At 37.6% G+C, this 15,904-nt stretch overlaps 1 protein-coding gene across 1 annotated transcript in view; it reads left to right on the top strand.

The window, feature by feature from the left end:
- The window catches only part of LOC306887072 (disintegrin and metalloproteinase domain-containing protein 10-like), a 58,971-nt gene that overhangs the window by 39,459 nt on the left and 3,608 nt on the right, over window positions 1-15,904 (top strand). Inside the window, exons 4-15 of the mRNA XM_079444554.1 lie at window positions 2,468-2,626; window positions 8,080-8,180; window positions 8,483-8,641; window positions 8,732-8,824; window positions 9,404-9,587; window positions 11,795-11,958; window positions 12,903-13,086; window positions 13,559-13,709; window positions 13,827-14,010; window positions 14,302-14,410; window positions 14,615-14,835; window positions 15,000-15,126. Coding sequence (XP_079300680.1) covers window positions 2,468-2,626; window positions 8,080-8,180; window positions 8,483-8,641; window positions 8,732-8,824; window positions 9,404-9,587; window positions 11,795-11,958; window positions 12,903-13,086; window positions 13,559-13,709; window positions 13,827-14,010; window positions 14,302-14,410; window positions 14,615-14,835; window positions 15,000-15,126 — 1,836 coding nt within the window. The remainder of the gene's footprint in view (window positions 1-2,467; window positions 2,627-8,079; window positions 8,181-8,482; window positions 8,642-8,731; window positions 8,825-9,403; window positions 9,588-11,794; window positions 11,959-12,902; window positions 13,087-13,558; window positions 13,710-13,826; window positions 14,011-14,301; window positions 14,411-14,614; window positions 14,836-14,999; window positions 15,127-15,904) is intronic.

The following is a 15,904-nucleotide window of genomic DNA, read 5'->3' as shown; positions in this document are numbered from 1 at the left end:
AATGGATGAAGAAAACTACTTTCCTTTTTCCCTTCGTCTGATCAGGCATCCGTATTGACTGATCAATCACTGAGCATCTCCCCTGATCCTAGTACTGAATGGATTCGTGTAATTTCCTGCTCACCACAGGATGTTTCATAATAACTGGTATTGTCAGGAGATGACGTTCATGCGATCTGTTGCTATGAGTGAGAGGATGACTTCAGGCCTGAGGAAGTGAACGTGGTTGAGGATTGTTCTGGACTGTTTATTAAAGGTGAGCAATTAGTATTAATTCATCACTTCCAATAAAGAAACAGTCCAGAACAATCCTCAACCACGTTCACTTCCTCAGGCCTGAAGTCATAGAAAGTAATACCTTTATTCAGCAAGGACATACAATTTAATGTTGTTGTTGTTTATTATTATTATTCAACTTTTTTTGACTGTATGCTTTTTCAGTTGGAGTAAAATGTGACATACATTTGACATAATGAAATATTGACAACATTTAATTTTGTCAGAAGACAAAAACTGTAAAACACTGTCTTTATTGCTCATTTCCAGCTCTTCTGCAATTTGGACACTTTTTCAAAAATGTTTGAAATGAAAAAGCCCTTAAATGAACAAATGTACATATTTTACCATTTTACTTTCATTTGACTTTTTCTCAGCTTTTCTCTCACCCCCCCCCCCCCCCCCCCCCCTTGTTATCTATTAGCACTCTTTGTACTCTCTAAAGGATCAACATTGCTCGGTGCTTAATCTTGTAACCTCTAATATTCACAAAGGAGTTTGAAGTAGGCTGGGATGGCTCAAATTCTCTGTGGAATGAATGGCAATGACATTAACAGCTGTTCTTTCATTAGCATTTCCCTTTTCTGCTCTTTTTTTTAATGCTGAAGTGGATTTCATCTCTAGACAAGTCCTTCTCATACTGCTACACAAATTTAGTTCATTTATTACTATTGACTTCATAAGAAATTAAATATTTGGAGAAGTATACTGTATCAGTATATATCTTGGCTGTTGTTTGTTTTATGTTCTTGCATGTCTTCATGCTTAACTTCGTCAGCTTTGCTGTTGTTTTATTCTGTGAACGAGAGAGCAGAAGGTCAGGGAGGGATAGAGGAGAGTTTTCAGGATGAAAAGTTGAAGAGCTTTCAGAGCTTGTTCCTTTCTGAAAAAAGAAACCGATTGCAGGTTCTTCCTCTGTGCCTGAGAAACAGCCAAAACACACTCCCAAACTTTCCCATAGCCTTTTAACCGTGATAGCAGACATTTCTCTTTCAGAATGTTTTCTTTTAAAGCACTAAAGAGAGTCTCTTTCATTTGTCTTGCTTAAAGTGATCTAGAATTTCAAACAAGACAAAATGATGACTTGAAATTTTGGCTTAAAATGTCTACAACATTATAGACAACAGTTCCTTTTCTTGGTCTGTTCTGTTGGTTCCATGCTTTATTATTTTAGGGTTCATGTATGCACATGTGGAACTTGGCAATCTGTGTTGAAATTGAACCAGAACTTTCCAGGATATGCTCTCGGTCTAGGAAGCTCCACTCCTTTGTTTTTCTGTACTGCACTTCAAATTCTGATGTAGTTCAGTTTCATTGTTCCCCAGTGGTAAAATAATTTCCCCAGCCCCTCAAAACCTTTGAAGAAATGTGCAAAGTCACGTCTTTCCTGAGCACTTGACTGTTAATGCATTTAAAAACTATAGTAAGCCTGTATAATGTTTTACTTTTTAATTATTTTAAAATTCTCTACACCATTTAACGCATTTTATTTTTATAGATATATGTTGTGAGATGGCTTATAGCATCTTTACCTGAATATACACCTATAAATATTGTGAAATAAGACACAGTATGTTTGAAAAACTAGGCAAATAATTGTAGTTACATCTGTAACAAACTTGGGCGTTAATGCAGTAAGGAAATAGGAATTGAATTATTATTTCTTTGTTTGTTGGTGTACGATCTTAACTTTTGTTCTTGGTTCTGGATGGTATTTTTGCAACGTTTCAGACAAATAATGCCTCCTTAGGACTAGTCTCTTTTTTTTTTTTTTTTTTTGTCTCATTTGTTACTGACTTTGGTTAAAAGCATTTCCTAAATGATTGAGTGTACTGTAAATGTCGATGTCCATCTGCGGACTGCTGTGTTACAGCACTAGATCACTAGAAGTAAAATCTGTAGATGAAGAACAGGTCTGCTTTGATAGTCAGAGACAGTAGCCGGGTTGCCGGACTCATTACCATTCTAAAGGTCAAGTTTAGTTGCGTGGTGTGCACTGTGTGTGTTTATGTTATAGGAGATGAATGACTGAATCATAATAAGGAAGCTTCTCTTTATACATTCTCCTTCTGTCATATTTCACAACATTCCCTCTGTCTGCCAGCATAGAGAGAGAGCTGTTTCTGTGCCCTGACTGACTTTACAGTTGCCTTTGCTGGTCTTTAATCTTTGGTTTGTTTTTATCTTGCAGGTGAGAAGGGCACTCTGACCCATGGCTCTATCGTGGATGGGAAATTTGAGGGTTTCATTAAGAACCATCAGGGCACATACTACGTAGAACCCTCAGAGAGATACCTCAAAGACCAGAATGTGCCCTACCACTCAGTCATGTACCATGAGGATGACATCGGTGAGCTAATATTGACACTGGAAATGACCTACAGCATTTCCTTAATCATCTCTTATTTAATGTTTTACTGTGTCCAGCTTGTTGACTGTTTCTGTATATAGTGTTGATATAGTTTCTGTGGATGCTTAAGATTTATATAGGTACATTTAGAAAACAAACTCGTTTTGTACACTGCCATTTAGATGTTAGGAGTCAGTAAGGTTTTTTTAAATGTTTTTGAATGAAGTCTCTTATGCTCAAGGCTGCATTGATTGATCCAAAATACAGTAAAAAGGATAATATTGTGAAATATTATTACAATGTAAAATAACGTTTTTTTAATTAAACATATTTTTAAATTAAATGTATTCTTTTGACTGCAATATTCCTGCTGTTCATCAATTTAATGCATCCTTGCTGATTAAAAATATTTCTAATTTTCAAAAACAGCTGACCACAAAACTGTTGAATGGTAGTGTATATACATCAATTTTCTAAGGGTGATACGTTTTTTTTCAGATAGGAAGTTGCTCAATTCATTTTTAAATGCTGCAAATGTAAAAACTGCTTTCAGCATAATCAATTTTACGCACTGTAAAGATGCATATCAAGCTTGCTTCTTTTGACTGATAAATGAAAGCGTCTGAGTGAGTCTGTCTCCAATCTGATGTTCTGAGACTCCCCCAAGTATGATGATAGCTGTTATAATGACTGCATTATGGAATTGGTTTCAAATGGCATGTTTTGATTGCTTTTGGATGGAAAAGTGCTGTTATTGTTAGAATTGCATCAAATCATGATGGTCATTATAATCTTTTGGAAAGGTGTTTTGGATTATAAGCATGAAATTGAATGAATCAGTGTAATACAAAGCATTATCACACAACTAAAGCAGTTAGGACACAGCAAAATGCAGAGCGCTTCCCCTTTTCCCCTTAAGCAGACTAGGCACAGGCTATAAATAAGCTTGAGGCTTGTAGTTTGCACTAGACCTTACTGTCTTTTGTCTTACTCTCCCTATCTTCATTGTCACTCTCTCACCCTCTCAATCAAACATAGTGGGGCACTTTTCCAGGTCAACAGGCTGATAAAGCCTCTTAAATACTAGTGTAAAGTCGTGACGTATTGTATTGTCAAGTATGGTGACCCATACTCGAAATTGGTGCTCTGCGTTTAACCCATCCAAGTGCACACACACAGCAGTGAGTAGTGAACAAATGCACACACACACACACACACACACCGTGAACACACACCCGGAGCAGTGGGCAGCCATGCTGCAGCGCCCGGGGAGCAGTTGGGGGTTCGGTGCCTTGCTCAAGGGCACCTCAGTCGTGGTATTGAGGGTGGAGAGAGCGCTGTGATGTATAATAGTGATGTATGTATAATATAATAGTGATGTATGTCATCACTTTTATAATATCCTCAAGTAAAAGAAATAATAGAAAGTGAAAGCCTGTCAAAGATTAGCAGCTTGGAATCTGGTACACTTAGGGGAAGTCGTGGCCTAATGGTTAGAGAGTTGGACTCGTAATCGAAAGGTTGTGGGTTCGAGTCCCCGGCCGGCAGGAATTGTAGGTGGGGGGAGTGAATGTACAGCGCTCTCTCCACCCTCAATACCACGACTGAGGTGCCCTTGAGCAAGGCACCGAACCCCCAATTGCTCCCCGGGCGCTGCAGCATGGCTGCCCACTGCTCCGGGGGTGTGTGTTCACGGTGTGTGTGTGTGTGTGTGTGTGTGTGCGCGCATAGGCACAGTGAGATTGTATCTATGGGAAGGAAAGAGAGAGTTAATTGTGGCCGACAATGGTCTATTGAAGCACAAGGACAGAGGTCAGAAGGAGGGCAGCTGGAGATGGGAGTGAACTCTGAATCACTCACTAGCTCATGCCAGGCTCAGAATGTTTCCTGTGGGTATGTTCCTCCACTTTGAGGAAAACCTCACTGAACATTTAAATTATAGTGAATTATAAAATCAAAAATTGTGAAGAATGTAATTTACCATATTTAGCCTTGATTTCAGTCTACTTCTAGAACTATTTATTATGTTCCAAGTGTTTTTTTTGGTCCTGGGAAAAATTCCTTTCAACCAAGATTTTAGGGCTAGCACAATTCTTAATAACCTGGTATTTGCCTCTAACAATTTCGCTCATACCTTTTGATGCCTTCTCGCAAGGGGTGGTTCCAATACCAGCACCTTTTTTGAAAATGTAATCTGGGTGCATATTTTAGTGAACTCAGTCATCACAGTATGTGTTGTTAACACTGAAACAGAACTCTTCCCACTTGGGACAACCTCTCACAACCACAGCTTGCCTTCCTGAGTAGGTGTTTGTCAGTTTTGCTTATGTGGTGGTGTTTTGCTTTTTTATTACTCAACAAAAATGTCAGTGCATAAATAATTTTCACTGAAACAATGTTTTTAAAAAAAAATAGTTTATTTTTCTCAAGAGTTAAAAGCGAATCTGAGCTTTTAGCTAAAAGCTTCCATTTTAGATTAGTCAGAGACTTTTCTCATCTCAGAAGATAGATTTCGGTTCTCTCCTCGAGGCACTTGTCATTTCCTTTTACACTCGTTTCCTCTAGACAGATGTCTCTCTTGTTCTGCCCAACATAGATTTGCATTTGAATGGGGCTGCATTCAATGCGGGATAATAAAAACCTCACAGAGAAGAAATGGAGTTGTTGTGATCAGAGATCAGAGTGATAGTCTTTCCTTAACTACCACCAAGACACCTTCAGCCACATACATATTCTCCTCCATGCCCTCGCCTGACAGAGCACATTTTGATGACTCATTGTCTGGACATGTTAACGGTATTCCACAATAGTCAGTTCCTGCTTGAAGAAAACAAGTTCTCTCAGGAGCATGAGAGATGATTATGGATGAGCTGTCACCTAATATCTCAGTCCTGAGGTTAGTCGTCCTGTGATGGACAGACTAATGCAGCAGTTCCACTCAACCAGAAGCATCATCGTGATGTCAGGAAGCCATGTAAATGAAGCTGAATTGTATAGGTTATTAAGAGAGAACCCAATGCTGGATCCTCAGTGTCTGTGTGTGGTTACTGTTCTCTGTGGAATTCTCACAGACGCTGAATGGACCTTCAGAGTTTGCTGTCTCATTAGACCAGCTCTCTTCTCTCACTTCCAGTGCCTGGCTGTCCTGGGACTGGGAAACCATCAGCCTAAACCTGTCATGGGTAATTAGACTGCTGTGTGAGAGTTGCACACATGCACACTGCTTAGGTTCTGTTATGTTGTTTTCATTATTTCTTGAAAGTCTTTCCTTATCTAATCCGTGAGTTGGGTAGATACTCCGTGGGTCATAAGCCATCTGTCAATGACAAGCTGATATTCGTCAGAATGACACCTGTACCAAATTTTAAGGCACTGACTATTTTTCACTGTACTGACTGCATTTTACATTTTGATGCGAGTATTATAAAGTCCTGAAAGCTTGAAATAACTTGCCTGAAATAGTGGCTCAGAATTTGAATTCTCTAAGTCCAAAGGTCTTCAACATACTGGTCATATTAGCATCAATGATTTATTTGATACAGTGCTTGAAATCTTGAAAGATGATAAAAAAAAAAATTAAATTGTGTCTTGAACTGAACTGTGTGTACCTAATTAACTATATTTTCAGGACAATTTATACACAGAGGTGAGCGAAAACTTCTCAAATCCTCATTTGTAACAACAGTATTAGAATCAATAGCATGCAAAAAGCAGAAAGTGTTTTTTGTTGTTGTTTTGTTTTTATTTAAAAAAAAATCAAAAAATTTAGATAGCTCTGTGTGTGTGTGCACAGAGGCTTACAACTGCTGGCTTGCATTTTCTGGAATGACTGCACCCTTGAAAGTTAGATTGCATATAGCAGATCACTTCGGTTGACTAACCTGCCAGCAGGAGGGGAGCAAAGACTCTTTGATTATGGATGCTGGCAGGATTTCATTATAGACTTTCCATTAAAAATATACAATATCTAGAGAAGACACTTGATTACACTCTCATTTTAATTTCTGCTGATGTTTGGTTATTGCAAGACGTAAAAGCAGAATCCAGAATGAACTCTTTGTCATAAATATTGGCAAAAATAGTCACACACACACACGTGTATATATATATATATATATATATATATATATATATATATATATATATATATATATATATATATATATATATATATATATATATATATATATATATATGTATATATATATGTATATATATATATATATATATATATATGTGTATGTATGTGTATATATATGTGTGTGTGTATACTGTGAAAAAAATGTTAAGTTATTTCAACTTAAAATAATTTGTTACCCCACTGACTAAAATTTTTTAGTTTAGTTAGCTTGAAATTTTAAGATACTCAATGTTAATTTAAGGGACAACTGGAATATTTTAGTTAACTAAACTAAAAGTCAGTGGGGTAACAAATTATTTTGAGATGAAACAATTTTTTTTTACAGTGATTACAGCAGTTAGCTACAGCCCCCAAATTCGGCATTCAAAGAGTGCATATATTTGCCACAAACACAATGAAATATTTTACTTTTGTGAAACTTTGCTTTTTTTTTTTTATTTATTTCATTCATTTCACTTTATTACTCTGGTTGAGTCTGCATGCTGCTTGATGGCACACAATATTTCATAAATAGGCCTCTTATCATCTTATCAATTTTTATTTTATTTTATATATTTTTATTCTTTTGAACTTTCTTTTAATCAAATAATCTTGGAGGGAGAAATGGTTTCTGGATCATGTGACGCTGAAGATTGGAGTAATGGCTGCTGAAAAGTCAATTTATTTTATTTACTTTTTTTACAGAATTTTTGTAGAAACCCCAAACATTTGAACAGTATTTTGAACAGTGTTTTGTCCTACTCTGAGAAACTTGATAAAGTTGTTAGTGTGAGTGAAGGTATTGAACCTTTTCTTTGTTCAGTCATCAAATGTAGCCGTCAAGTAGTAAGCAATAGCAGTAATGAAAGAAACTGTCAGTGCTGTATTAAATTCTGTAAATAGAAAGCAGTGCAGTTAATATAAGAAGATTTTATGCTCTGCAGCCACAAAAAGGCTGAGACATCAAGTATCCGTAACATTTTATGCTGTTCCCATTACAGTAACAGGAATAGGTAGACTTGGTAACAGCTGTGTTTGCAGTTCTTCCTTAGGTGTAGTGTGTGATAGTGCTCTTTGCAGTGTCCTCGCTGAGAGGCTTCCCTCAGGATAAATGTCTAGTTCTGACTCAAACTCTTGTCAGTTATGTATCGTATTCAGATGTGAATTACTGAAGTTTAAAATAATAGAAAATGTCAATAAAAGGGCAAAAATGCAGCAGGTTGCCTAATTAGAGACTTCAAATGTTAACAGTATAATTTTAAAATGTACACTAAGAGCATTGTGTTGCTTTAATTTTCAAGAAAATCTTGATTTTTTTTTTTTTCCTACCCAGATTATCCTCATAAATATGGAGCAGAAGGCGGCTGTGCAGATCACACTGTTTTTGAGCGAATGAAGAAATACCAGGCATCCACAGCGGAGGAGCCCACCCAGGTCAGCGCCAACACCCCTTCACACAACTGCACCGATATCACCAACTAGCACTGTGATTCTGATTTCACTATGCAAACAAACATGGAAACCCCACCACACGGAGAGATCTAGAACATTTCCTGTTTCCCATTATTCTGAAGTTCAGATTTCAATTTGAAACCTTGCCTGAACACATCCGTACTTCATCTGATATAAATCAGAAATGGATTATAAATTAGAAATTATTGTGCTCAAACATAAAAATGTTTTTCTTCTCAGCCTCTTCAGTTAAGTTTTTATACGTCTTGCTATTTTCTCTGCAGCAAAAGAACCATGTCATTGACGAAGAGATGGCTGATGGGCCAGTGATCCTGAGGAAACGTCGTGCAGCACAGATAGAGAGAAATACCTGTCAGCTCTTCATCCAAACGGATCACCTCTTTTTCAGATACTACGGCACCAGGGAGGCTGTGATCGCACAGGTACACCTAAAGCACAGGTGACTTAGTGGCATATAGTGCCTGCAGCTTTTTATATTGTATGTTTATAGGCTTGTTCTTGTGCTTGTGCAGATTTCCAGTCATGTGAAGGCCATTGACTCCATCTATCAAAGCACAGATTTTCAGGGCATCCGTAATATCAGCTTCATGGTGAAGAGAATTAAGGTGTGTGTTTCTCTCTTTCTTCAGTCTACTTATTATTTATATGTATTTTGTACCCTGTTGGAAGTGAAATATGGGGTAAGTGCATTTTGTAGTTACTAATGTTAATGTAAATATGTCTGGAATATAAACGGGATATTCTTCCTATCTACAATGATTTGCTGGCTAGAATACAATTTCGTCTCAACTGACTGGCTCATGTTGTTACGGTTGTACAGAGGGGTTACAGATCTTACCCAGTATTGACCAGATGTCAATAAAAGCATGTCAGCCCATGTACTGCAGCTCTTTTGAAGACTTGTACAGTTCACTTTTTAGTCCCAGACTACTGCTCTACAATTTTGTTTTTGCTGCTTAAGGGTCTGTTTAAAAGAGGTTTTGTACAAAAGTGTTTTGTGCACACAGACAAACTTGACACCCTGTTTTAACACAGTACTCTTACATGAAATGGTGAAAAAAGACAGTGACGTCTTTCTAAAAATGTAGACACAAGATGTTCGATCTATCCTGTATCTCATGTAGACTAAACACTGCAGACTATCATTTGTATTAAACTGAAGTTTGTTTGCGTCTTTGTTTCAGATCAACACTACTGATGATGAGAAGGATCATACTAACCCTTTCCGATTTCCCAACATCGGTGTGGAGAAATTTCTAGAACTCAACTCAGAGCAGAATCACGATGACTACTGCCTAGCCTATGTCTTCACCGATAGAGACTTTGACGATGGAGTCCTGGGTCTGGCCTGGGTCGGGGCTCCTTCAGGTACGATCAGAGATGCACATACAAAGTTTTATCTCCTGAGAGGTTTTCAGTGTGTGCTAGTGACCTAAATTAATGTCTGCTAATCTGAAATGAGGAGGCGAGGCAGGGCGGAAGAACTGTGAATCAGATGTGAAACTGCATTTGGAAATCCAAATAAATAAAGTAGTATTTAGTAATAGTAATAATACATTTGTTTAAAAGCAATAAGCATGTATATAATTTTAATTCTGTATTCATTATATTTAACATAACAGAAGTCTAAGAAAATAGCATTGATTTCTATTTTGTTCTGCATTTTCTGTGAGATGTTGTTGTTTTTTGTAGTTTTAGTAGTTATCTAAACTGTGTTAGTCTCAAGGTAAAGAGAAGCTAGACAAGGACAGCACTGCATCCAAGCTTTGCATACAGAATAGGACTGTAAAGCGGAGTATGACTTGCCTTTCAGCTCCTCTTGATAAATACACTTTTTGTGTTTTCAAATATTTGCTTTTCTTTAACAAACATGCACACCTTAACAGCGAGATTCGTTTCATCAATTTTAGTGCATGTTTTTTTCTATTAATGTATTCATGTTGCTAGGGAGGTGTGCATCTCTCTCACCTCTTTGGCATATTCAGAATGTGAGATCACTTTGAGGATTTCAGTTCACTTTTCTGCCTGCTGCACAGGCATTCACTAACACACAGATACACGGCTTGATGCATAAACAGGTCTGCTTAATTTAATAAAAAATAAAGTTTTTGTATTGATATGAGCATTTATGTTGACTCGTTTAATGTGTGCAGTGTCTCGAAGGCTTATTAAGATGCTTAACCTATTGTAAAGCAGTTGAGTCCTCATTAGGGCAATTGTGTTTTTGCACCAGATGGAACTGGATGCTTATGCATATTTCCCTTTTAGTTATGAATATTTTTGAGCATAAAACAAGCTCATATCTACATAGTGACTTTTGAATGTCACTTAAAAAAATCTGTAAATAATGTCTTTATTTCAACGAAAAGTAAGAATGAAATCTTTCATGGAGTCTTTCTCTTTGAGCTCAAAATAAAGAGCTTTCTGGAACATTACTACATTTATGATAAACCAGTCCTGAGACTTAAACACTGTTCTTCAGGGAGAAACACACACACATACTCCCAAACATCCTGTCAATCAATAAAGGTAAATTAGCATTGTTAAAGTCTATTGCTTTGGTCCTGCTCCGACTAGTCACTAGGGACAGCAGCAATTGCTGTCTTTGTGAACCACTGAGCTGAGTGAACAAACTAATCAGCCTACATGTTTGTGTTTGTATGCAAGTGTCTTTGTTTCATTAGGCAAGGAATATAACAGAAAACTAATTCAAAAATGCTTACAATTTGATCCTGATAAATTGTGCTCATAGTGCTGATGTAATAATCTGTGATAATGCTGATTTGAATGGCTGAGTTACAAGTTTAAGCTTTTTCCCTCCAGTGTGGACATTTAAAACAGAGATGACAAATTTCAAACTCTAGAGTTTTGTTATTTTGCCAGTACACAATTTTTCTTTAGTCTAATTTGTGCAGAAGGTTTGTGGGAGTATAATCACGCACAGCAATTTTACAGGTACTAGTGTCCTGGTGGCCTTTGCCCTCTGTCTGTGTACACACGCCGGTTGTTTTTATTCAGTGATATTTGCTTTTTTGTGGGCATCTGAGCCACAGCTACAGTGAGATCACTTCATTTCTACACTTCTTAGTGTTCACTGATTAATCAAGTTTAAACACCAGTGTCACCAAACAGTGTTTTTCACATATTCCCCCGTCCCAATCTTCCATTGGTTGGACAAAGAGATGGTCTTGATTCAACCCTAAATCATTTGTAAAGCCAGTGTTGCTGTGTCAGCATGGTTGGGACAATCAAACAAACAGCAGGTTGAAAGGGCCAAAGTATTTATACTATTTGGAGAATTACAGTTGGGTCTGCAAATAAAATTTGAAATAGAAGTAAAGGAAAAGAATAATTAACACTAATTACATTCACTTGAATGCCTGAGGGATGCTTGTGGAAATGTTTATGAGTAGAGCAAAAGAATGTATACAAAATTGTTTTTATTGTAATGGCTCTTTTAATTCCTTTATGATTTCACCACTTAAGGATGATGAGGATAATGATATATCGCATAGAGATTTTATGTAATTTATTTTATGTGATTTTTTTTTTAATTGAGGCTTCTCTGGTTTCAGGCAGCTCTGGTGGAATCTGTGAGAAGAATAAGCAGTACTCTGATGGGAAGAAGAAGTCTCTGAACACTGGCATCATCACAGTGCAAAACTACGCTTCACACGTTCCCCCTAAAGTCTCCCACATCACCTTCGCTCATGAGGTCGGACATAACTTTGGCTCTCCGGTGAGTCCTTCTCTATTCATGTGCAGCATCCTTGACAGATTAGCAATAGACAACACCCCTCAGCTGAATCCTTTATGAACAAATTAATTTCACTCTCTAAAGCTCTAAGAATAAAGCACGCATTACAGTACTGCCTTTGAGACATTTAAATTGTCAGAGTCATCTAGCTGGACTTTTGTAGTAACCTGACCTTGCATTTTCTCAATCCACTGTAAATTGTTGCAGTTTAAAAGCAATTGCTAAGAATTGTCCCATGGCCCTCTGAAAAATAGTGGTAGGTATTTTCAAACTAGTTTTATGTTGTAGTTGCAGGCCCAATTAACATCCAGTTTCTGCCAAATACTTAGAGTTCAGTTGCAAAGAGAGTATTTTTAGAATAATGATAATTAGTTAATTTAGTTTATAAAGCACTGGGTTATCTGCTCTCTCAGTATGGTCTGTTCCGGTGCTCCACTAGAAGACCAGCTGAACATCAGTTTGGCCAGGCTCCTTAAACCAGCTGAGGACCAACAAACCAGCTTTATTCTGATCTACAGAGGTTTTCAGGAGCAATAGGACACCAATATGTGTAAACGAGAATATTAGAATGCCAAAATTGACTGAGGAGAGGGACATTCCTACTCCTTTCAAGAAGCATCCTGACATTTTTAATGACACAGAGGACCTTATTTTAACATCTTTTTTTAGTGTCCAGTCCCCATCATTGTAGCATGCAAAATGTGCATTACCTGCATAGATTGCAGAGAGAGCACCCCCTTCTGGCCATAGTACCACCTTCAAAAGCAACCTTAGTTTTTCTTGTTCATTCTGCTACTGGCCAGGTTTCCAACCCCCTTATGTAGCTTCAGGCAAACGCTTCAGGGTAATAGCCGCCGAGATGAATATTTCAAGTGTGTCTGTACGCTTGTTACTGATTACACCAGTCTTCTTTCTCTGTCTTCCAGCATGACTCAGGAAGTGATTGCACTCCGGGCGAGTCTAAGACTCAGGACCAGAAAGAAAGGGGCAACTACATCATGTATGCCAGAGCCACATCAGGAGACAAGTTCAACAACAACAAGTTCTCCATCTGCAGCATTCGCAACATCAGCCAAGTGCTGGATAAGAAGAGATTCCTCTGCTTTGTTGGTGAGATTTTAACCAGAATTCCAGAATTCATTGTAAAAAGACTACCAGAATTCATTGTAAAAAGAAATATATTGGTAATTTTCTGCCAGGATATCATCTAGTAATTTTATGGACAGTTTCTACAGCACAATGCAATGAATTGCAAAATTACAGGTAAAACGCCTATAAAAAAATAAATGCAGAAAATTATTTCCTATTAATACAATACATCGTGCCCTATTTCTACAGATTTTTGTATGTCACATGATTGTGTAGAGTAGTGTGTAAGGCTCTCGGCTGGAGCGAGCGGTGGCCTCACTTAACCTCAGAACGCTCTGGGAGGATTGTCATTGTAATGAGCTCATGGCGCCGTTCTGTAGAAATGTTTCATCAAAGTCTCTGAAAACTGATTCCACCACGCAGTAGACTTTTTTTTTTTTTTTTTTTTTTCAGTCTCCCTTTCTGTTTCTCTCACTGTCTTGTTCTTTTCCAGAATCTGGACAGCCCATCTGTGGTAATGGTTTGGTTGAGGCTAATGAAGAGTGTGACTGTGGCTACAGCGATCAATGCAAGGACCAGTGCTGCTATGATGCCAATCAGCCAGAGACACTGAAGTGTAAACTGAGGACAAGCGCTAAATGCAGGTGTGCAAGAAGAACTTTAACAGTCTGTATCATTAGCAGTAATTTGTTAATACGTTAACACCCATTTCATGAAGTGCAATAAAGCATTCATTTTTTTCTTGTACTTTTCTCTTGCAGTCCCAGTCAGGGTCCATGCTGCACGTCAGAGTGCACCTTTATGTTCAGCAATGTGAAATGCAGGGAGGATTCTGAGTGTGCTTTTCAGGGCATGTGCAATGGAAACTCTGCCCTGTGCCCCACCTCAACGCCTAAAGAAAACTTTACATCCTGCCACACAAATACCCAAGTCTGCCTTAATGGGGTATGTGCTGCATCATGGGCTGTGTGCTCCATTCTGTACAGCGCCTATAGAATGTTTTCTGTCTCTTGGAATTGACAGTGCTATAAAAAGTCTCAATGTCGAGAATTTAATGTCAAAGTGTAAACAGATTTTGCATTTAATAACTGTAATACAATTTGACCTATTTGTTTTCATGTTGGCACAAAATAATATTTTCATGTTGGCCCAAATGCATACACATGAAATCTTCCAACCATTGAATATTTGTTTTGAGAACATTTTGTCTGAGAATGTAATTTCTTTCTCTTTCAGGTTTGCTCTGGCTCTATCTGTCAGAAGTATGGTCTAGATGTTTGCACTTGTGCCACTGAGGAGGGGAAAGATGAGACAGAGCTGTGTCATGTATGCTGTATGGATAAGGGTGAGTAACACAGACAGATTTCTCAAGCATGCAGTCTAGACCCCTACAAATCTCCAGCACTTAACTTGTAGCCTTTTTTAATTGTCATAAAATGTGTAAAAAGTATTGCAAAGAAATATATATTATTTAATACATGTATTTGACACCAATTATAAACTGTATTCTTTTCAATTTTACTAATCAACTTTCTTTTTGTCTTTGTAGGACAGCCCAACACTTGCAAGAGCACTGGCTCAGAAAAATGGGCTAAGTACTTTAACAAACAGGTCACCACGTTACAGCCTGGCTCTCCTTGTAATGACTTCAAAGGTTACTGTGATGTCTTCATGAAGTGTAGGCTAGTGGATGCTGATGGCCCTCTGGCAAGGCTTAAGAAGGCCATTTTCAACCCTGAGCTTTACTCGAGCATTGCAGAGTGGATAGTGGCAAGTGTCTCATTTATGTAATCCCTAAATATGTGTTCCTTGAATTTGTTTGTGGCTTTAATCACTATAAAAGACCAAGTCAAAAGACTAAAGAAGTGATATTTCACTCAGCAATATTATTTGTCACTTGCAGTGCTCATCTCATTTTAATATTTGTGTTTCAGGCGCATTGGTGGGCGGTTCTTCTAATGGGCATTGCTCTCATCATGATAATGGCTGGGTTCATCAAGATCTGCAGTGTGCACACACCTAGCAGCAACCCTAAATTACCCCCACCCAAACCACTGCCAGGTAATGTACCCCAAATGATCCCTGTCTAAACCACCACCTGGTCATAAGTGTCTTAGACTTCCAAACCACAGCCAGGAATATATCCCAGTTGACCACAAACAAATAGCTCATCTGTATACTATTATTACACATAATTGTTACATACTTCACTAGCAGATAAATGCATTTAAAATTCAGTCTTTCTTTTTCAAGAAAAACAAACTAGCCTTGATTTTTGTCCACTCAAACACTCTGTAGAATAGGAATGTTCAGAATGGTCACTTCATTTTTGATGGAAATGTTTAATGTACGAATACAGCAAATGTATATTCTTTACAGTATACTCCATTTCATAGAAAGCTCAACACGTATTCTGGAAAGTTTATTCCTTGTCCAGTAACGGTGCCATTTTTCTCCAGACATTATGAGCGCTAAAAATATCATTGTATTTGTTTAAGCTGGAGTTGTGCGTATGTCTTGGGTATCGTTCAATTTTTTTGATATTGATACCAATACCGATACCTTTACTTTGATGTAGTTCCTGAACTATACTTTTTTTTAATACCAATTTTATGAAATCCATTTTAACAAGATTACATTTCCGCATTCACTTCTGTACATAAGAAACCCAGAAAAACATTTCTAAGGATGACACATGAAGCTAAAAAATACACCATTATGAAATTATATGATTTGAATATGATTATCATGAGATTCTGCCTATTTTACATAACAATACAGGGTGTTTACATGAGAAATGCTAAGCAGGTGTAGCGATTAGCTTGATGTAAAAGGCTGC

Source organism: Barbus barbus (assembly GCF_936440315.1).
Source record: "Barbus barbus genome assembly, chromosome: 2".
NCBI lineage: Eukaryota > Metazoa > Chordata > Actinopteri > Cypriniformes > Cyprinidae > Barbus > Barbus barbus.
The sequence above is the reverse complement of the archived record's forward strand: the minus strand, read 5'-3'. Positions and strand labels throughout refer to the sequence as shown.